Source organism: Ambystoma mexicanum, chromosome 7p (assembly GCF_040938575.1).
Source record: "Ambystoma mexicanum isolate Mex_15411 chromosome 7p, UKY_AmexF1_1, whole genome shotgun sequence".
NCBI classification, from domain to species: Eukaryota; Metazoa; Chordata; class Amphibia; order Caudata; family Ambystomatidae; genus Ambystoma; species Ambystoma mexicanum.
This window is the reverse complement of record NC_090939.1, coordinates 481,013,960-481,037,059: the sequence shown is the minus strand read 5'-3', so window position 1 is coordinate 481,037,059 and position 23,100 is coordinate 481,013,960. Positions and strand designations below refer to the sequence as shown.

General features: G+C 43.2%; 1 protein-coding gene across 1 annotated transcript in view; it reads left to right on the top strand.

Moving 5' to 3' along the window:
* LOC138526130 (amine oxidase [flavin-containing] A-like) overlaps window positions 1-22,734 on the top strand; it is a 493,108-nt gene extending 470,374 nt beyond the window's left edge. Inside the window, exons 14-15 of the mRNA XM_069636505.1 lie at window positions 9,995-10,057; window positions 22,223-22,734. Of these exons, the coding sequence (XP_069492606.1) occupies window positions 9,995-10,057; window positions 22,223-22,378 (219 nt within the window). The 3' untranslated portion in view covers window positions 22,379-22,734. The remainder of the gene's footprint in view (window positions 1-9,994; window positions 10,058-22,222) is intronic.
* The last annotated feature ends 366 nt before the right edge of the window (window positions 22,735-23,100 follow it).

Below are 23,100 nucleotides of genomic sequence, written 5' to 3'. Positions count from 1 at the left end.
ATCAGTGAGGAGTAGCTTGGGTCTCTAGGCCCAGCAGGCACGGGACCCACGTCTGGGCATACCCGTCCCACTCGGGGTGACACAGCAAAAACAAAGAGGTGATGGCTGGAAGGTTTAGAATGAATCTTAACCACTGGCGTTGCTCTGGGCAACCCTCCAGACCACCGTTCTTCGCCTGCCAAGCCATTACAGAAGGGAAAAGACCATATGCAAATCAGGCTTGGCCCCACCCCAAAAGGGGCAGTCCAGCCCGAACTGCTAGGTCACATTCCCTCTGCACGAGACCACAAGCATCCCCAAACATGTTTCGCCCTTGTTGGGGCTCATCAGTGAGGAGTAGCTTGGGTCTCTAGGCCCAGCAGGCACGGGACCCACGTCTGGGCATACCCGTCCCACTCGGGGTGACACAGCAACCACTGCCACAGATCGAGCGTCGGCCCATAGGTGGGAGATCCGGGAGAGTGTGAGGGGCATCTTGCCGTCTAAGTATCCCCAGCACCATTGTAACAAGGTAGCAAAATTAACTTGAATACACAGCGGTGAGCTCAGAAACTGTGCAGTGCAGTGATTGCTGCGAGTCACACCTAAAGATAAATTCACAGCATTCTACCATCCTGAGAAAGTGGCAGCTATGGAGGTGCCAGAGACGAAATTGTCAAGTCCCCAATCGCGCTCACTCATCTTGGGCAACAGGAATTCATATGGGGATATTGATAATAATTCCCTTTTGAATTTATGTCTTAGCTTGTGTTGTTACGCTACGGCTCTCAGAGGACTAGTCAGGGGGATCAACATGGTGGAGTACAGGAGGTTCATTCCAGAGGTGCACTGACTGATATGCAGCCAACCAATGTCAGTGCTAATATAACCTCTGGCCAGATACATCAGCAGCAACGACTATCAACGTCCCCTAATCTCTGTATAAACTCTTCTCAGAACCCGGACCAGGAATGTAATGTTAGTAATGCAGAGTCAGAGAAGGGTAATGATAGTGAAGCTGCATCAAATAACCATTTACTGCATTTTGCAGTAAAAATATGATTAACTATTAAAACAGGGTGAGCTATTAACCCAAGTTCTCTCTAAACAAAATTTGCTTGAGAATGGTAACAAAGGAAGCTGCAAACCGGTAGTTTGGGGAGTAGTCAGACAGCAATAGTTGTGAACTAGCAGGATTCTGATCCGTCAAACTGTATTCATGCTCTGTCGTTCTCTCAGCTGGGTTCTCCTTTCACATACCCTACACGTAAGGAAGGGTGAAGAGCGAAGAGACTTCAACATTTTGCTGCCCAAACGATAACTGCAAGACAAGCACTAGAAGCGTCGGATGGGGCACATAATATGAATTCTACTATTCTATTAGATGACCCAGAGCTTCCCAGAGCGAGGAAAACGTCCAGAAAGGTCAACAAAAGACGAAAATGAAAGCAACAGCAAGATGGGCTTTGGCCTATTGGATAATCCCGGAAACCACACAAAATACTACATCGGTATGTGGGGAATTGGACGAAGCAAGTATTCTCCCATTGACAATTACTCCTCTCACGAATTGGGCGGATGTACGATGTCATGACCAGTTCCTGCTTGGAATTAGGCAGCAAGTTGGTTTAAGGAGTAAGGTCATAGCGGAGGAACCAGCAAGGGTGGCTGCCTTGCTGGACCCTGTTATGAAGATACTGATATGTAAATAGTTGTGGTTATGATGACATAGGTTATATGTAAATAGATTATGCTAATGAACTCCAGTATAGGTAATTGTCGAGTGTTCTGTATGCATGAGGTAAGCAAGGTTCCAGGCAGAACTTCACTTGTGTGAGGTAGGCTAAAGAATGTGTATGCTTAATATTGGTTCCGTAGCAGTTGAAGTGTCCCAGCCTGCAGTCAATACATGCTGGGGGTCTGTACAGCTCATGCTTAAATAAATCCTTATTCAACTACTTAAGTGCCATCCGTCATTCTTTCAGACCCACTGTGTATCATTCCAAAAGCAACAACGTCAACTCTACCCCAGTGCCCTAACATAAAACAGACCGATGTGCTAGAGCTATTTTCTAAAACTCCATCTTTAAGACCATTGCACTACGTGATTTTGATTGTGTCCAAGCACTTGGTATGAGGTTTAAGTATGCAATCAAGATCCATTGCTTGCTCCCTGAGACTGCCTCACTGATTAGATTGCATAAAGAGCCCATTGCCTATTAAGGATATGAACTGGACATGGACCTTCAGACTGTGCCTGTAAATGTTTGTAAATGTAATACATTAGTCCCCAAACTCAAAATAAGTCTGCTAAAAGTAGCTTTGAGGTGTCTGATAATAATAAGGGGTGGAAATAGTTGAAGGGGCTGCTGGAAGGGGCTGGGGCAGTTGTAGAATGAATATTGAAAATAGCCTGAATTAGCTTAGTACATTTCCAATGTTTATGTTACAGTAGACATGGCTATGCCATGTGTACGGTCTGGATGAATATGTGGTGTACCAACAATTTGCTGTAAAAGGGCCGGTGGGACCGCCATCTGTGGGCTTAATCATGGGTGTTAGTGCCAATTTGAAATCTAAGGCAATGTCTGCTCAGACCGACTGCAAGAATGTTCTTGCTGTAGAGGTAATACTTGACAGTATGCAGTATTCCCAGTCCTTGTTGCTTGTAGATGTTTACGATCCCCCAGGTGGAGTTTGCATGAGTGAAATTCAAGAGTGCATCGATGAAATCCTTGCAATGTGGAGATCGCGGGGCAGCCAAAATCTAATTTTGATTGGGGGCGATATGAATGCTAGATGTGGGGTAACCTCCCCCAACAGCAATCTTTACCAATTTATCTCATATTAGCACTATGACTTTTAGAAGAAATAGTGGACATTTTAAATGGAAGGTCCCAGAGTGATTGCCCTGCAAAGCTCACTTGTCGAATGGGGCAAAAATGTGCTACGTTGGATTACTGTTGTGTTAACAATGCATTGTGTGAACATGTGAATGACTTTGAGGTTGTGACAAGTCAATATAGTTACCATGCCTTATTCAGTCTACACTTAAACTGCCACACAAGGGTGAAAGATCAGGGGATCGGGAGACTGGTACTAACCATGCAAAAATCGTATTATTTGGTAATCTGGAAATATCCGGAAAGCTTGTCCAGCCATTATATATACCCCCGACTTGGCAGAACTTTCCTCAGTCATGGAGATTGTCCCTGCTAGTTCCGGTTTACGAGGCGAGTGATAGGCTTCTGCCTGCGAATTATAGGTTATTATCCATGCTAGATATCACCCAAAAAGTTTTTGCATCCTATGTCCTTGCCGAATTACAAACTTGGACAGCAACTAACTATTTACTCTATCCATTCCGAACGGGATTCCGCCCAGGCTCTACAACAATTCACAACATTAAGCTATTAGATGCACTAATATGAAGGGCCTGTGCTAGCAGAACCCCTCCGTTAAACGTGGCATATATTGATTTCCACTCTGCCTTCGACCTGGTAAACAGGTCTATCGTGTGGGAAAAGTTGAAGAACAGAGGGTGTCCCGGTTGGCTACTGGAAATTATAGTGGCTTTCCACAGCGCTAATACCGGTAGAATATGGCTGGGGAATGGTGGTGTACTATTGGATGAGCTGCAGGTAAACGGGGGTAAAACAAGAATGCATGCTGGCAGCCTTGCTATTTAACCTCTTTATTGCTGATCTACCTAGTAGATTGGATCTGAATGCCAAACACCCTCCTAAAATTGGCACATCACAGTAACATCTATGCTGTATGCAGATGATTGGATCCTATCTAGTCACACATTCATGGGCATGAAGAGTCTAATTATGGAATTAGAGAAATATGTCAACGAAAATTAATTGAAAGTTAATCTAGCAAAAACTAGATTGATGTTATTTTCCCATAAGAAATTCAATAGATTGGCCCTTCAATCCAGGCTGGGAAAGCTTGAATATACAGACTATTATAAATATCTCGGTCTGGAAATAACTAGTAAAAATTGTCATGCAAAGATCATTGAATCTAAAACTAGGAGAGCAAAACAACTCTTATCAATGATCTACACATTTTCGACACACCATGCTGGGTACTCATTATTGCGTGCATTAACCCTATGTAACAGTGGTTCTGCCCTTGCATTTTATATGGCCTGGAAGCTTAGGAGATGAAGGATTGCAGCTGACTTGATAGAATAGAGGCTCGGTTTTGGCGAAGGATAATGGGTTTACGGCTCTTCGTCAATGGAGTATCTCCGCCTGGAGCTGGAATTGGCATCTTTAGGATCTCTTGCATTAAAGCGACAGGGCCTCATGTATATCAAGGCCAGAACTAATCTAACCTTTCCTTTGTCAGGAGCCTTTTTGCTTAGTATGACTGTTGAAACGAGTGAGGGAGCATGCAGTTATGCAAAGCTTAATGTGGACCTTTTTGGGGAAATGGACTGCACTGCAGATTTTGAATATTGTCAAAATTTTGAGATCCTTAAAATGGCCTTTATTGGAAGGTTATGTAAATGGGACTGGAATAAACACCTTAACCACTTGGACCACTAAAGAAACATGCTGCAGTCTCCATGGTTTCTCATGCCTTTTTGAAACCCCAAAAGTATCTCATACAATGCCGTGACCCGACTGTGCGAAGATCGTGTTTATTGGTGAGGATTAACCATCTTCCTTTGTGTACAGTCTGGAGCTCCAGATGGAAGGTACCAATAAATGTCAGGCAATGTAGAATATGTGACTGTCAAACCAGTCCAGAAACAATGAGGCATGTATTTACTGGTTGCCCTAAGTTAGAAGCGTTATCTGTTATTGTCTATGGCAATTTAGTGCATAAACTTGAGTCAATTAAAACAGCAGGGTTTTGGACTTATTGTCCGAATACGAATACCGTAGCAACGCACTTCGCACTGTTTCTTCACGGGGTGGAGGGGATAGTTCAGGGGCAACATGCTCGCCTTGGAAGCAAGACGACACGGAGCAACACAGGTTTCATCCCCGGGTCCGCGCTTAGAAACCTCTGGGTATGAAGTGCGTTATAAATAACCTATCTTGTATATATATATGGCAACATTTTGTCCCTACACTTAAAGATCGATCTGTAAAGCAATAGGGAATCAAAATGTACTTTGTGATGAGTTGGAACTGACTTAGCTGTAATATCATTGGGGCTTTGGCCCATGTATTTATTATAATGTAAAATTAATGAAATGTGCTGGTTTCATCTATAGGTATATTTGTTTTTCTTATTTCTTTTCTTTTATCTTGTATGTATTCATTTTATCTCTTATATGTTGTGTAAAGTTTACTATAAACTGTAACACAATAAAATATATATATATATATATACATATATATATACATTTCATTCGCGTATGAACTCACACATGGTGCTAAACCATAGCAAATGTTGGCGTTATACTCTCAAACTTAATTACCTATTTCAAATGAAAGGAGTCTTTGACATCGAGCACTGTCTCTCTGTCCCAAAAATATATAATGAAGTCTCAACCTGGGAATCCAACTCCCTCTATGCGGCCATTATGTTTCAGTAAACGTATTGGTTGTTTTTACGTCGGTATTTGCAAAACTCTAGTAAACACTTATTTAACTCTAAATTAGTCATTTAGGGGTTTGGCTCCCCCTGCTGGCTCCTGGCTGCCTTTATTTGTTCTGCTGCACAGAGGCAAATACACCTTTACCAAGAGAACTTGCAGCCATTCACCCTCTCCTTCCCCAGCTATTTATCTTGGATTTTGACACAGAATGAAGCCCTAAACTAGAGCCGATGGTATGCACCCTTTCCCTTAGGAAGCATCCGCCTTCCCAAACTGTAAGTTGTCTCTTTAAACATGTATTTGCTGGCCATAGACATCTCAACAAAAGGCGTTCAATAACCACAGACCTGTTTTACCCTGCTTTCAGCACTCTGCTGTGAGGCAGTGAATATGGTTGGAAATTACTGAAATTCAAAGTGTGACTCATGGTATGCAACCTTCTTGACGAAACCATGTCAGTCACCTGTTGAAATGTGCACCATGTATGCACCACTACACAGTTGGCTTCAGCAACAAAAGTTAGATCGAAACGAAAAAACATTACGGCCATATTAGAAAACATTTGCACCACGGCAAGAGCAATTTTGCATGGTATTAGCACTAGGACATATGTAATTTGAATGTAATTTGCACCAGTGCACATTTTGCCCCAGTGCTAATATCATTCCATATTAGCAGCAGGGCAAGCCTTGCCCTGGTGCAAAAATGCATTGAAAGAATAGTTTTTTTCCCAAGGGTAAACTTTTCCCTAGTGCTAATACCATGCAAAATTGCCCTTCTCATGGTGCAAAATGTTTCTAAAATTGCCCCAATATTTTTGCCCTATTGCTAAAACCGTGCAAAATTGCTCTTGCACCGGTGCGAGGTTTCTGTGATCTGGGCCCAGATGCCCTATACCCATGCTGCACTGAATTCTATCTTCCCATGCTATATACTATCTACATTGGTAGATATGTGCTCCTGGGATACAAAAATGCATAAACTGAAACTTCTTGTGCCACAAAAAAAATATTTAACATTTTTCCATTGCACCTTTGTATTTGAAAACCATAAACTATTCCAGATCAATGCATTTTTTGTTGTGAATACCCTCACACTTGCATATGTCCAAATAATCTACCGTCAATGGTAGCAAAAACCTAATGCAATGGTTGTATGAATGTGTGCAAATTGCACAGCGTGGACCCAATTTTCCCAAAACCTTTTCTAAGGAGAACACCCCCACCCCCAACCGCATTCATGGGTTTGTGCTTCCTCGCAGTCCTCAGTCACAAATCTGGCCACCAAAATTCACGTCACCCCACCATTCAAAGTCGCCAGCGACTGCTGATCGTGGGGGCAACAACATCCTGTCTTTGATTCTCCTAAGTGTGCTCTAAATGACCATACTATATTAAGTTATGGACAAGGGACACGAAAGTCCTGATTTGCCAAAAACATCTGGGAACACTAAAGACCTGATTTCCCAAAGCGTTTCAATAGGAATGTCCCGTGTTAAAGCCTTGTTGTAAATCAAGCCCTATGTATTCGTTTGATGATGATATGGTGTACATTCTGCAAAAAAGTCACACAAATGTTACACCATAACCATATATTCGATGTAGACACCTTATGAAATTCCAAATCACTTTCCTGCCTATCATGGATAATATTGAGGTTCTAAGATATACAACTATATTGCATGAAGCTATAAAGTATTGCTGGGATGCTTGATGGTGGGGATGAGGTAGGCACAAAGGTTGGTGTAGGTGGCTGGTTTTGCTTTGCGTGGAGTCGTGTTGTGGGCGTTCCGGCCGCTACTTGTGCATAGGGTTACTTTGCGGTCAAAATTCTATGAATACGCAGATTGCGCAAACCCAACCTTTGCGTGCAGGTAGGCGCAAAGTCCTTTTACACACAGAGTACTTTGCGGGGACTCTGCACATTTCCCATCAATCAGGCCCATAGTGTTTCTTGTGCCGAAAGGGAGGGGATGCTGTAGGGTATCAATACTTTTACACTGGGGGGTCCCAGGTTCATAAAAATAACTTTATTAAATAAATGAAAGTTGTGCATGCCTAATTTGGGGTGGGGGCAAATTTCCCTGAATTAGATGTTGCCCCATTAAAATATCCTGCGGGGTGAGTAAAACCAGTGTTGAACACAAAAATCTTGACATTCTTCTAATAGAAATCAGTCCACTGCTGGCGATCAGGGTATTTTTAAAAAGCACATTTGTCAAGTTGCTAGCTTTAGATGAAATCTTTGGTATGATACGATGAAAATAGCACATTTGGCCAAAGAATGATCTATGATCTTTCTTTTTATCTGCAAATGGTAAACGGCTTCTTCTTTTGATTTTTGCAGCTTTATTGTACTATTTTCAACTTGGTAACCTGGATATTTTACTATTTTGTCAAGGATACACAGAAGGTCAAGGAACATCTACTTGGATTCTGGGTTAAAAAGAATTCTGCAGGGTAGTACAAACCAATCAAAGGTGCCGCATGAGTTCAGCTTCTAGGTTGACTCCTTCATAGTTCTTTTCTTTTCTGACCAAAAGATGATCCATCCATCTCTGGACATTTGTTGGGGCTCCATATAGGCCAATGGTAATGCCTTAGATTGAAAAAGTCCTTGTGGTGTTGAAAGTGCAGTATTCCCCTTATCTGTTGGATGTGGGAGTACAGTACCCTTCCATTGGTTCAAGCACGGAAATATAGATGAACTTTTGATGGACAATTGTTCGATGTGCTTGTCAGTGCAGGGCATTGGCTAAGCATTACCTTTGAATACTACAATGACTTTTGTGAAATCAAAACAACCTCCAGAAGAGCTTTGGGACTAGAACAATCATAGGGGGCCATTTACTGAGCAACCTCTCAATCACATCCATTGCCAGCATTCTTTCCATCTGGTGCTTAATGATTGCTATTCGGGCTTCAGGCACACATTTCAGTCTTTGTCTAGCAACGACATTGGAAGGTGTACACATCTGGTGTAATGAGGTTCTCCCTTAATGACTGATCTGAAAAGAAATCCTGAATATCATTAACAAATATTTTGATTTCGATGTCTTTCGGTTAGGCAGCATCCAGGTAATTAGGAGTTGTAGGACTTCCTTCAAGATGACATGTCCAAAGCTACTAGTTTTCTTTTTACCAAATTGGTTTTATAAGCAACAGTGTTTTGGTCAGACTTTCTCATCAAGCCTTCGACCAGTTAATAAGATAAATGTGATGCTTTTGTCATTCAGGCTGGTGAATCTGGTAATTTAGTTTACTGATTCATTCTGTAATTCACTAAGGTCCATTCAACTACATTAGAGGTTTATGTTAGCTCTTCTGGAGCAAGACTAGAACCTGGTCCCTCTCCTGGAATGTTGATAAGCGAACATTCTTGTTAAATAATCTTTGCTGTTTCATCTTGGCTGTCATATCCAGTTATCACACAACCCTTGTGCTCTCAAATGTTTTTGGCAAATTCTGCTGGATTGGGGCATTTGCTGGCTTACTCTCCCCACTCCTCAATATGTCTACCACATCACTTTGTTCACGTCCATGCACAAGCTCAAATTGACAGAATTCAGTAGAAGGTTGTGAGAATTGTCCAATACCAAACATGACCAAGTGAAGTAATACTACCCAGTTCTTCCAAAGGGTATCTACCACATGTGCAAGCCTTTTATTGAACCTCTCCACCAGTCCATCAGTTTGTGGATGGAAAATAGATGTACTGTGTGTTTTTATTTTGAGTATCATCTTGGATGTTTGAAGGGTTGTTTGCAAAACTGAAAGAGAACTACTCCAACATTTCCCATGTGATCCATATCCATATCTCGAGCCCCATACATTAACAAACTTCTGGGTCTTTCCCATCCTACTCTGGCACTCTGTGTGGTGGTTCAATGCCAATGATAATTCAAAAATCAAGTAAAGGTAAATAAAAACGGTATTTTCTGCAAGTTACATTCATAGAAAGACTGTCTTCTCTTCTCATCTCTAGCGGTTCAGTGGTTTCAGCAGGCATGGATTCATCAATTCAGTTACATAGCAGCATCTCACATCGTATTCAGTTTGCCAAAGTTCAAAGTTATCATCTTGCTCCTGCTCTGCCCCATTCCCTTGGTTCCGTGTCGCTGCACATCCTATCATCTGGTCATAGACAGGGACAGCAGACGTACAACTAGACATTTTGTTTCAAAAAGTTAGGTTGTCAAAGTTTTTTTTAAATGTTTCATCGATGCTGTGAAAAAGATTTCCAGTGTTTCGTATTGCCTCAAATATTAGGGCAATGTGCGCCTAATTTTCAGCAATGTTATGCATGCTATAATTTTTATCAAAAGTGTGTTTTACCTAAAATGTGCTGTAGTGTGTTAAGTATCTCATATGCTTGAAGGGTGACTTTTAGGTTAGATACTGTGTAACGCAGGCAAAGTTTTGTGTATTCTAATATTTTCCTCAATTTTTTCAGATATTATGCAGCTTGGGAAAAATCTCAAAGTGGGAAATCTGGAAGCCAGAACCAGAGTCAGCGGTATGTGTCCTCGCATGTTTTACTGGAGTAGTTATATGTTTATTTTTTGTTGCTAATTTATTCATGTGCACTTCATTTGTGCACTTTTCCTCGATATGTTTTTCACTGAATGTTTTAAAAGGGGAGTCCCCCAAAGCCCTACACCAACACAACTCACCCCCCAACCTCCACACCCCTCCACCCACAACATATATTTTAAAAATAAAAATTAGGTGAGCTGGTAGCTATTTAGCTCCTGCCTGTAGCCTAGAAGAGCTTGGTTAGTTTGGCACCAATAGCTACCAGGAGCTACATTTGGCTCCCCAGGCCAATAGATGCCGAACAAATTCACCTATGTGAATTTAACACTGTACATTTGGGATAATCTGTAAATAACTATCAGAACCCATCTATATATGATAATTAAAGCATAAGGGGGGTCTGCATTAACGGTCACAATTATTAGTTTTCATCTTAAGTGGAAGTTAGTTTTGCGGAACGCTATGTACTAGCTCCTCGTTCCACAGTGGTAGTTCCTGGACCATGGTTAATGCAGGATACCCAGGAGCCGCTTTTAGCTCCGGGTTATCCAATCTGAATTTCGATCCCTGCAGACATGCTCAGGAATGTATGGGTGTATGGCAGGGACCCCTCTTTCACTGAAGATATCCTCCTTCAAAAATTTAAAATGTGCTTCCTGCCTAATTCAAAGACATAGATCTGAAAGCTTTTGAAGCTGATCTCCCAAGTCACATTCATCACTTTTACCTCCACCCCTACATATTGAATGACCTAGGTTTCTGGATCTCAGATTCTGTAATGTACCAAGACATGTACTGCAGATCTCTACCTAGCTGTCTGCAGCCATCCCTCTGTGTTTTCCCCACGACAGACAGATGAGATGCTGCAACAGCAACGGAAAGTGTGTTTGTTAGTACAATGTGCAGATTGCACTGCCATGTATGGAACGGATGCAGTCATGCAACATGCAGCCACTCAGAAGCAAACAGGAGTTCTGCACGTCTGTGAGCATCCCAATGCAAAAGAGGACCCTAGATTTTTCTTATGGCAGCCAAGGCAGAGCATCTTGTATAAATGTGTTGTCTTCACTCTAGATGAATGTGCCCATGTACACAGCACTGTTAAGTGATCTTTCTTTCAAAGTGAAGTCGCTTTCTGCGTTACTGGCATGATAGACACATGTTGGTTAGTAACATGCTTAATTTTATGGTGTTTTGTGACACATTCTTGCAGTTACATAGTGCTGTAAAGAGATGTGTTATTAAGACTCACTGAAATGGTTTTCGTTTTAATCACCATTGGAAACATGAAAGGTGGAGCCATCCTACTGGGACTATTGCTCCATCAGACCTGTTTACCCACATGGGTTTTCAATCTTCAATTATTGCACAGCTGGGATGCTTTGTTTCTAATACAAATTGCATAAACTGGGTCACTGATATTACAGGCCCGTATATACCATTTCCTATCAGATTAGTCCCGGTTCAAAGCACCATAATAGCTGTTATTACCTAATATTTGATGGTACTCGGTTTACCAGCCTCGGAAGGATGAAAGGCCGAGAGAAAGGCAGGACTGCCCAATGTAAGAGGCCAAGTTTTGACCTGTGAACTATCCACCTGCCGATCATGGTTCTGCTGCTTTCATTTCTTCTGGGTTTTCATGTGGGATATAGATACAGGATGCTGCTGATGCTGCAATCTACAATCTTAAAATGCACAGTGGCCTTGTGCTTTTTAGAAATAATCTTTGCCCACCGGAATTAAGGAATGTATTAGCTGAACATTACGTATCATATGCGGATGTAGCTTTCTCTCTCTCTCTCTCTCTCTCTCTCTCTCTCTCTCTCTCTGTCTCTCTCCCTCTCTTGCTCTTTTTCTCTGTCTCTATCGCTTTCTCACTCTTTCTCTGTCTTACCGTCTATCACTCCCTCACTCTCTCCCTCTCTGTCGTTCTTTTCCTCCCTCTCTTGACAGATACATGACACGAGGAAAACACATATGTTTTAAAGCAGCTGTTAAAAACAAAAATAAAGGACATTATTTAATTGACCTAACATTGTGAACCGGTTCGTTTTAAAACTTTACAACTTTCATTTGTAATCAGTTCCAGTATACATTTTAGTCATAAACAGCTTATTACACGTGTCTTTCTGAGCATAGCACATTGGCAAAACCTAGAATAATCACGTGCATTATTTTCTGATAAAACGTTAGCATTCCAATAAGGGCAGTCTGGTGCATTCCTATTGTACTCTTTCAAACTACTCATACAAGAAAGGGGAAGGGGACCAATAACATCAGTGAGGGGTTCAGCCAAAGAGTGTTTTGGGAATGCAAGAATGACCACAGATTATTTATTTGACAAATCCGACTTTCATTAGAGCGCTAAGCACATAATGCACAATTTAAATTTTTCACAACACTTAATCTAACATTAAAATCTGTGTAATATTGGCCATTGTGCACAGATGATTCAAACAGCCTTTGGTAGAATGGCTGCAACACCAATCATACATTTGAGCTCCAAGGGCTGTCTTTAAATAATGTTTTTTTCTTGCTGTTTTCTCGCTGTATGGAAGTTTAACCCAATCCTAGGGTATGCATGGCTGTGCACATGCACAGTTACCAATACCCAGACATCCTAAGAAAATGTTTTATATCTATTGTAGTGCAGCGCCGCCACACTATAGTTAAGGTCAGTATCAACTTCCATAGGAAACCCCAAACATTAATTGTTAATAACATTTGACTCAAGTGACAGATGTGGCTGAAATTGTGCAAACAAAATTGTTGTTTTGGGAAAGATCTGTTAAAAATGTTAAAAGTTATCAAGAAAGTAAAATAAAATGCTGTTTCGGTCGAGTCCCCATTCATTGCCCTATATAGAGAGAAAGATCAAGTCAAATGTTTGCTCCAGCACACAGCCCAAACCGCTGGACCGAATTGGACCCAGTACGAAACAACTTGGGCACAAAGCATTGACTCAATTTCCTGAGGGGATCTGGTGCTATTCTGTGCAGTAGTTGTTAACATATTTGACAGAGAAGAGGGTGCCCACTTCTTCCAAAATTATGGCTGTATCTCCCATGGTGCTTTGCAGTGGAGAGGCTGAGAGGATTTTCAGAAATGAAAGAGCAGGCCTTTATCCCTGAATTTCTATTGCGGATAACTTTTTACTTGCTGGATGGAATTCTCAAGACAATATGCTTGTCAAGGCCTCCAGGACCAGGATTTAGCTCAAGCTGAAAGGAGAAGGATGGGCCCGGTGCTGGTGCACTTGAGATCCAAACCGCAATGTTTGGGAACAACATGTTATAACATGAAAAAGTTATTAAGAAAACAAAACACCACAGTTTCACAATATTCAGCCCATTCATTTTCCCATAGAGAAAAATGTCAGTTTCTAAACAGCTGTAGTGCAAGAAACACTGGGCAGTTTTGGATTAAAATAGGAAAAAACCTGGGCACAAAGCGTTAATTTACATTTCATCACTGGTTTGGGGTAAAACCATTAAGTAGATTTTAAAAAAATGGTCACAGAAGAGGGTGCCATTTGTTCCTTAAAACCTTGATATCGGCTTTGGTGCTTTTCACAGCAGAGAAGTTGAGGGACGCTAATAACCTTTGACTTGCTGGATGGATTTGGATAGAATTTTCATAACCATGAGATTGTCTATTTTGCCCCCCACCAAACTGGAAAGTTTGAGAACAATTTGTCAAAAAATGAAAATGTCATTAAGAAAAGATAAAAATGCAGTTTTGAACCTACTCGCATTCATTTTCCCATAGTGAAAAAGTTCAGTTTAACAGCCCTAGCGTGAAAAACACTTGTTATATTTAGCTCAAATAATGGGGTGCCCCCTGCACCTCAAAACCTTTATATTGGTATTGGTGCTTTGCAGCATAGAGGCTGAAAGAGGCTAATAACTTTTGACTTGCTGGATGGATGTGGGTGAAATTTTCTAAACCAAGAGATTTCCAAGGCTCCCCAAACTGCAAAATCTTTGAACAATTTGTCAATAAATGAAAAAGTTATTAAGAAAAGATAGAAACGTAGTTTTCAACGTACACCTTTAATTCATAGAGAAAAGTGCAGTTTTTGAACAGACGTAGTGTGAAAACTGCTTGGCAGATTTGGATAAGATGAGAAACAACGTGGGCATGCACGGCTTCATATTTAAAAAAAATAAAAATAAAATGTTGCTTTGATTGTGTTGAAACAGGTTTAGCATGGGGTTTTCTCATTGGGGAAAAGAAATATATTATTTTAGCCCAAATATCTAAAAATTGACTGCTTTCATTTACAAGATCGTTGCCATGCACCAGATATTATCATGAATTGGTGCCCTGAATTCTTTTTTTCAAAATGTATCTAAATTTGACGCATGCAGAGAATGAATGTGCATCTTTTATATAAACTCTGCACGTACCTGTAGAAGATCTACATTTAATACATGTACGCTACCATGCATATGTAAACCCACAACAAAGTTAGGGCTGACTTTGATGTCCGTTTTCTTATGTATTTAAGATGTATAGGAGATTTAAATTGCATACATGTACGAAATGTAAAATGTATGCATGCCTCTTAGACGTATTGAATTTTCACATCAAAACTAGAGCTCACTTTTATATGATCTTTTATACTTGTAGAAGGAGTATACTAGAATAGCAGAAAGAATGTACATTTTATATACAAACTGTACACATGTGTGGAAGTTGTACACGTCACTGTTCATATGTAAATTGCGTACATGTACGAACTGTAAAACTCATAAATGCCTGTTTTATATGTTGAAAGTTAGAGTTCACTTTAATGTGAGCTTTTGTACATGTAGGAGGGGTATAATAAATGAGCAAAAGGAATGTACATTTGCTGTACATGGACGTGTGGGAGATGTTCATTTTCTACATGTACACTAATATATATCTGAAAACTCACATTAAAATCAGAACTGACTTTGATGCCAGTTTTCAGATGCAACTTGTGTACATGTATGAACTCGGCAACTGTTATAAAACTACTATTTGTATAAAAATGCATATTAAAATCAAACCTGGCTTCAATATGAGTTTTCATATGGAGATGTATGGAAGAACTGCATTTGATGGCATTATAATAAACACTCATATGCTACATTTGTGCCATACACTCACCTGCCACATATTTAGCCACTAAACACCCATCCGCCGAACAACACACCTTGCTCCACACACTCATACAACACATGCACAGAATAAACTTGCAAGACACACTCTTATGACACATACTCTTATGATGCATGCTCTTATGGCACACACACCATTACCACACATACCACATGCACAATAGCCATGCACACTTATTTATTGGATATTTAAAATGCACCTATACAGCAAATGGTGTTTCAAGGCTTCACAAGACAAAAAAAGTGGGAGGGAGGGGGGACAGGGATGAAGAATACCATAAAAAGGTCCTACTGGACAATTCTAAGATGGCCGCGATCCTCTAAGCACCACGGCCACCGAGCTCCCGATCCCGGAGGCCCCATAGCCCTCACTTATGCAATAAAAGCCCTCCCCAGGCGGCAAAGGAGATTCCACCAGCATCCGGAGCACAGCGGGGCCTCGTGGGGACTCTCTCGCGGCTTCATATTGAGCCGGTCAGGACCTTGCTTGGGAGCACCTGCCGAGCTGCGGCGGCATCGAAGCGGGCGGAGCAAAACAAGGACAGGAGCGGTGGTGCTTGCCCGGCCCCACTCGGAGCACAGACGAGCCCCCACCCCTGCGGGGCTCTGGCAGCAGTATCGCGCTCTTCTGCCACCTGGGAAGACAGGCGGAGCCCGCCACTTGCCATATAAGGTCTGCAGCATACCGAAGGACCCGCGGCGAGGGCGGGCCGACACCGGTGGCGTGCACTGTGGCAGACCTTGGAACGGACCTGGTTAGATCCTGGATAGATCGTATCACATGCACCGTCTCGGATTGGGGACAGAGACGCGGGCCGGGGCTGCGCACTATCAGAGTTGCCGACGCAGCTAACCCTGGCAGCCGGGCCGTGCTGGGGGAACACCTAACCGGAGGGGATACCGGCCCCAGACCGCTCTCCCAACCTCCATACCCCAGATGACCTTGGCAGGGTGAGAAAGCAGTAAGAGCCCAGGCAGTCAAGGTACGTGCAGCGCTCCCCTTTCTATAGCAGGCCCCCACTCCTCTGCTGAAGAGACATTTAGCAGGTTAATGCACCACAGGGCCCACGAGGGCCGCTGCATCACTTTCCCAGCGCGCGCAGAACCCACTCAATCACAACCTGCACCCACCAGCGAACATAACCAGCGGCCACACGCGCAGGGACCCAGAACTTGGAGCCAGCAGCGAGGACCCATTAAACAAATTAGTGAAGCAGCGCCAGGCCTGTGCCCAGTGATGACCTCTGGGGCAGACCGGCCCGTAGTTCGCTCCATCTGGACACAGCCCGTTTGGTCCGGACCCCTCTCTGGCACTCAAGACACGCAGCAGTAGCACAGGGCCACCACGCCTGGGCCCTCAGTTCCAAGGACAACTGCGGACTCCCAGGTTCCCGAGTACAGACCTGCCCAAGGAGGAGCCCCCCCAGAACACGCACTAGCACACCAAGGGGTGAGTGGAGGGGTACCCGTGAGCCTGTCTGCACAACCAACCTGTTACGACTGGGCATCCTCTCCCTCCCACCCTGCATCCATTCCGCTTGGGCATTACAGTTAGCCAATCCGGGGAGGCATTCACCCCATAAGAAGACTGGATAGTGACACTTTGAGATCCAAGAAGAACATTCTGTCTGTGCTGCCCCACTGGCTGCCCATCAGTCTAAAGCAGACCACTAAACAGAAGCATGTCGAAAAACAAGACCAAGGACTCGCATCCACCTCAAAGACCCCCCAGGAAAGCGCAGGAAGGCACGTTGGCCAAAATATGGGCCAAGGACCAGGAACAGGAGGAGGCTCAGGAAACCCGACACTACGAGTGGCCTACTGAGGAGTCTTCAGCAGATCGAGGAGATAGTGAACAACCAGTCACACAGGCCGCCTTGAAGCACCTCCTGGCCGACATTGTCAACAAAATTATCACAGCAGGCCAGAAGCAGATGGACGCGCTCAAAGAGGACCTAGAAGAGGGTATAAAGGAAATCAAGAGGGACATCCACAAGATAGAGGAGAGAGTCGACACGAACGAGAGAGCAATCCAGGGCCTAGCCGAGGATGCAAGGAAGACGTATTCCCTACTGGACACACTGGCCACAGCTACCTTCAACCTGGAGCTCAAGGTGGAGGACTTGGAGAACAGGTCCAGGCGCACGAACATTTGAATCAAGGGCCTCCCGGAGGCCCCACAAGACCAAGACCTGCTCCAGGTGATGAAGGAAATCTTTGCCGACCTCCTGGACGATGCTACCCAAGCGGATTTAGTGTTCAACAGAATCCACAGAGTGGACCCGAGAAGGTCAGACCCAGGCGCCAGACCTAAAGATGTCTTGGTGGCAATGCACAGTTACACCCTAAAAGAGCAAATACTTGCGAAGGCTAGGAAGGCCTGGCGGATTACGTACAACGGAGTGGAGATAACGCTGTACCAGGACTTAGCTCAAGCTAAAAGGAGAAGGATGGGCCCGGTGCTGGTGCACTTGAGATCCAAAGGGATACGCTATAGATGGACACATCCATTTGGATTGACGTTTGACTGGAACGGGAAGCCTCAGAAAATCACCTCTTGCGAGCAGGGGATCGCCCTCCTAGGCCTGGAAGAGGACTCCCCTCCTTCGGCCATCCAATCCTCCACACAGCGGGCAGACCGTAAGCCAAGGGAATGGTCCAGCCCAAAAAATTGAGGAGGGGCAATGCCTAGTCACATTTGCGAGACCCACCAACAAGGAAGGAACAGGATACTCAGGCGTGACAGCAGTTGCTGGCTTCATCATTGTATAGACCTGGGTCAACTGGATCAGCACAGGAATGCCTGGGGAGGGCATATACGAAGAGATGAATGCATGAGGTTACACACAGTGGTGGGTTGAGGGGCCTCGGGGCGGGAAGGTGCTCACTCTTGGAATGGGATGGGGATATCCCACGTTGGACACAATGGGGGGCAGGTTGTGGAACGACTCAAGGTTTTGATGCGAGGGGGGCCACTGGCCAGTTGTTCCGGCTCACCAGGGGGGGAGCGGGGGAGCGAGAGGGGGAGAAGGGGGGAGAGGTTCGAGGGAGCCCAAATGGCAGAAGATGGCAATCAGGTGAAGGGGCCCAGGGGAGAAGGGGAGTATCAGGATGGGGTACCCGAACCCAACAGCTGAGAGATTCAGGGAAAAGCGTAATTCTCTGATCCAACATCCCAACTAGACGTACGATGAGAATTCTCTCCCTCAATGTTAATGGGCTTAACTCCTCAGTTCAGTGGAAATAACTAGAGCGCTATATCAGGTCGTGAGCGCCCGGATATTGTAATGCTGCAAGAGACCCACATACACTCTCTGGACAGAGCAAGGGTCAAAATATGGGGCTACTCTAGATTGATACAAGCCACATAATCCAGGAAGAAGGTGGGGGTCCTAATAGCGCTGAAGGACGGGCTAGATTTGTGGGTTACGGGGAAGGACGAGGATGAGCTGGGAAGGTATCTGGCAGTGTGTTTGGAGGGCAAGGGGGAGGCGCTTACGGTCGCGACTCTTTATGCTCCGAATACAGCACAAGACCCCTTTATTCAATCCACACTAGACAAACTCGAGGGGTTCGCCAGATTACCGATGATACTTACCAGCAATTTCAATATCGCTTGGAACCCAACTAAGGATAGGAGCTCCGGGGTAGCGTCCCCACATAGCGGCCCATCACACGAACTGAGGGACAAAATCAGCAACCTGACCCTGGTGGATGCATGGAGGGGGATACGCGGGGACACTGAGGGATACACAATTTACTTGCATGCCCACCGCTCCCACTCCAGAATAGATTACATCTGGCTGTCGACAACCCTACTAGGAGAGGCGAGCGATATTGCTATCGGCACTACAATACTATCTGACCACGCCCCAATAACCCTAAACATTAAGCGAAATAAGAGGCCCTAGGGACTGTGGAAATGGCGCTACCCGATGCCTCTCTTCAAAGACCAACTTCTCACCCTGGAGGTTGAGGAAGAAATAGAACGCTTCTTCTCGACCAACAAAGCAGGGCACACATCCCTTCAGGTAAGATGGGATGCCTTTAAGGCTACCTTGAGGGGCACTATTATTGCAATCAAGGCGAGAAGGGACCGAGAAATAAGATTAGAGGAGGCACGGTTGGAGGAGGAGCTTAAAGGGATAATGGCCAAAATGGGCATTAATCAGACCACGGCCACCAAAAGAGCGTACAGAGCTGTCCAAGGTCAGCTAGACTTAATCCAGACACGAACAGCGAAATGCAATCTCTTACAGCTTAGGCAAAAATACTACTTCAAAGCCAATAAGGCTGATCACTTGCTGGCCGAGAATGCTTAGAAAGGAACAGAAAAATAAAACAATAGTGGGAATTAAAGTTGGCGAAGGGGGAATAAGTGCTAACAATGTTGACATCAAAAGGGAATTCAACAGATTTTATTCCTCCCTATATGCTTCTGATAACCCATCACATACGACCCAGCTGGAATACTTAAATAGAGTCCATCTAACCTGTTTATCAGACGACGAGAAGGAAACGCTAGAATGTGACATCACGGAGGACGAAGTGAGGGATGCAATTAAATCATTAACTACCCTTAAATCCCCAGGACCGGATGGGTTTGTACCTGAATTTGATAAAACCTGCAAGGAAGTGTTAACACCGGCCTTAACCGCCCTTTTTAACCAAATAGGCAGGGACAGTCTTGTCACGAGATCAATGAAGGAGGCGAAAGTCGTCCTCATCCACAAAAAGGGGAAAGACCCTACAGAATGCTCCTCCTACCGTCCCATAGCATTGATCAACGTGGACTCCAAGATTCATGCGAAGATATTAGCAACAAGGTTAGATCATATAATCCCCAAATTGGTGCACGCGGACCAATCAGGATTCGTGAAGAGTCGGCAGATGGGCGACAATGTCAGAAGACTGGTCCATCTGATAGAAAAGGTCAATGAAAGACGAATCCCCAACCTCCTTATGGCGTTCGAAGCAGAGAAGGCATTTCATTGGGTGGAGTGGAGATTCTTATTCAAAACTATGCAAAAAATGGGATTTGGCCCCAAATTTCTGGACAGAGTTAAGGCTAATTACAGACATCCAACTCTCCGGCTAGCGGTAAACGGACACCTGACGGAACCAGTGACCGTCGAGAGGGGGACCAAAAAGGGATTCCCGCTATCCCCAATACTATATCTGTAACCTGCACAGCTCTGAATGTAACCCTCCATCATTGCCTATGCACCACTAGGCCAGGTCCATGCTATATAAGTATCTCAAATAAAAAAACAAGAATGGACAGAATTTCGTTTGTCTGATTAACCAAGGATAATAATATATTTTTAGTGTTTGAAGTACTTTCAGTGTAGAATTAGTTATTTTTACCTCTTCGTTATTAGTCCTTCCTTAATAAATCAGAATTCTCTTTTGACTGGCTTATTATTACATTGAGACAATTAGCACATGTGCACTGGGACAATGATGTTAAATGACAGCAGACCATTCGACTCAGCTTTTGCAGACATTTACAGTGTTTTAAAGTTTACAATCTGTTGTAGATTGTTGGTGTGTTTAAGTCTGGTGGAATAGCTTCAGCTTTATATTGTAAAGTCAAAGCGTAGTCCTTGTTTGTACCTTATGATAAATTGCAGCAGCCCATTTAGCAATAGCAAATTAATACTTTAAGGCTAATTTTGACAACATTTCTCATGGAATCTCTGTAAGAAAATGATTGCAGCCTAAAGGCTACTTGTAAAAGAAGTTGGGCCTCACGAGTTAAACGGTTTTCTGTCACCTTGCCTAATTTCTTTCGTCCTAATTTAAAAAAGACCTATTTGCTGAATTGTCCATCCTAAATTCGCACATGCTGACAAGAACAATGAAGGTTTGGAAAACGAGTAATTGTAGGGTTAACAGTAGGGATAAAGTAAGGGGTACATGGGGGATTAGGCAAAGGATAAGACTAGGTAAAACAAGGGGTGTGTGGAGTACCCCCATCCCCCAAAAAGAGTGACACGGCAGTATCTTAATGAATGGACAATATTTGTAGCGTGAACCATACAAAGGAAGTCCAATTATAAAATGTTTACACACCTCTCTTGAGAACTAAATGATGCAATATATATGTGTAATAATGTAAAGAGAAGTATTAGAATGATCTTGTTTTTATGACTTTTGCATTGAGTATTTCAGAAGCCTCTCCAGTATCTTAGACACAGCTAGAAAGGCCATTGTTTACCTGATTTGACGCAGCACGTTTCTTATTAAAAGTGGAGCTTCTCACTTGTATATTTTGATCTTTGAAATTTGGCAGTAGCAAGTACAATGTTTCTACTGTCTTTCATTCTGACGCTTATATGCCACGTGTATGCATAATTTATGCACTTTAAGGAGCTGAAAGAATTAGGATAGGAAATCAGAGGGGGATCTTATTCATGAACGAGATGGAAATTCTAGTGAATGTTCTGTTAAAGCGCACTAAGGTTATTAATGGAATAATACTATAAAGATTTCAATATAGCGCCTCATAGTAGTTTTCTCCCACTTAAAAGTACTATCATTACATGTATTATTTTACACAGTTTAACAGTGCTCCATTTCCCAACCTCTCAAGAATAAAGGGCCGTGTCAGCCCAGCCTAGATTTGAACTTGAGAACTGCATGTCGGCCCCATATCTTAAGCAAGTGCTAAACATGCTGAGATATCTGCCCTATTGAGGATTCCATAGTGGATTCGTCTTCTAAAGTACGATTCAGGATTATTAATTCCCTAGGGAAATGCAATGGGACCTACTTATTTATACCACAATGAGTAGTGTGCCTAATTGCTGGTGTTTATAGAAAAAAAACAGAGCCTTAATAGAACATAGTACTTGCTAGGTGCTTGAAGTGCAGGCTATGACTACAAGGAATGCATTTTATGTCATATCATCTCTTTTGTATCAGCCTCATAGTGATTTTCTTTTCCACCTGTATGATAATGCATTTCTAACACAATCTTCCTATTTTCTCAGGATGTGCCAGCGCTACCATTCCCTACAACGTTTTGGGAGCGGAACCTACCATCCGTGCAGGGATTTCTAAGGTTCCTTGGATGCTCTGCTGTCTTTACATCGGCAGCCGCTGTCGGAGTTCTAGCCTGCAAAAAGGGGTTGCTGGTTAGATCTTGAAGACATTTTCTGGTTGGGTTGTCCGCCAGGAGTCAAGATTTGAACCAGGACTCCATTGGCACCAAAATGACACTATCAACATGAAATATTTTAGGCCTAAGTAATCAGTGTTTAAAACACATGTGTATTTTAAATAAACAGTAACAATTAAGCAGATATCTTCACTTCCTATTTACTGATAGGGTGAAGGATTGTTCCTTTCAGGCTTTAAATACATTGTTTGTTCTGACTGCTTGTATAAACACCTCAAAGTGATCACACATTGAAGCAAGCTTCTAATGAACAAAGTACTTTTTGTGTTGTTTTTAAAGAAAGTTCATGAAATAAAGTGCCTGTGCAGTCACAATCATCCAAAATGGGCGGTTCTTGTGTGTTGTTAACTTTATCTTAATGAAAAGGCAGAGAATTGATAATCATCCATTTTGGCTTCGAGCTGACTGACGGCACTACGGTTCCAAAATTGAGCCATCGTTCAGCGTTGGATCTTTGATGTCAATCATAATTTTGAGATGGACTACTGAATCTTCAAGACATTTGACTAGACCAATTGCCCACAGGTGGCAGTTTTCTTTTGCAATCATAGTCCCTCACTGCAAATGTAATATGAGATAGCAAGCAAGAAATACCTTGTGCAGGAACCGATGTAACCTGCAATTCATACATTTAAAATTCGACATTGTCAGCTCAGAGTTTCATCATTCTGAGATATATAAGATAAGTCC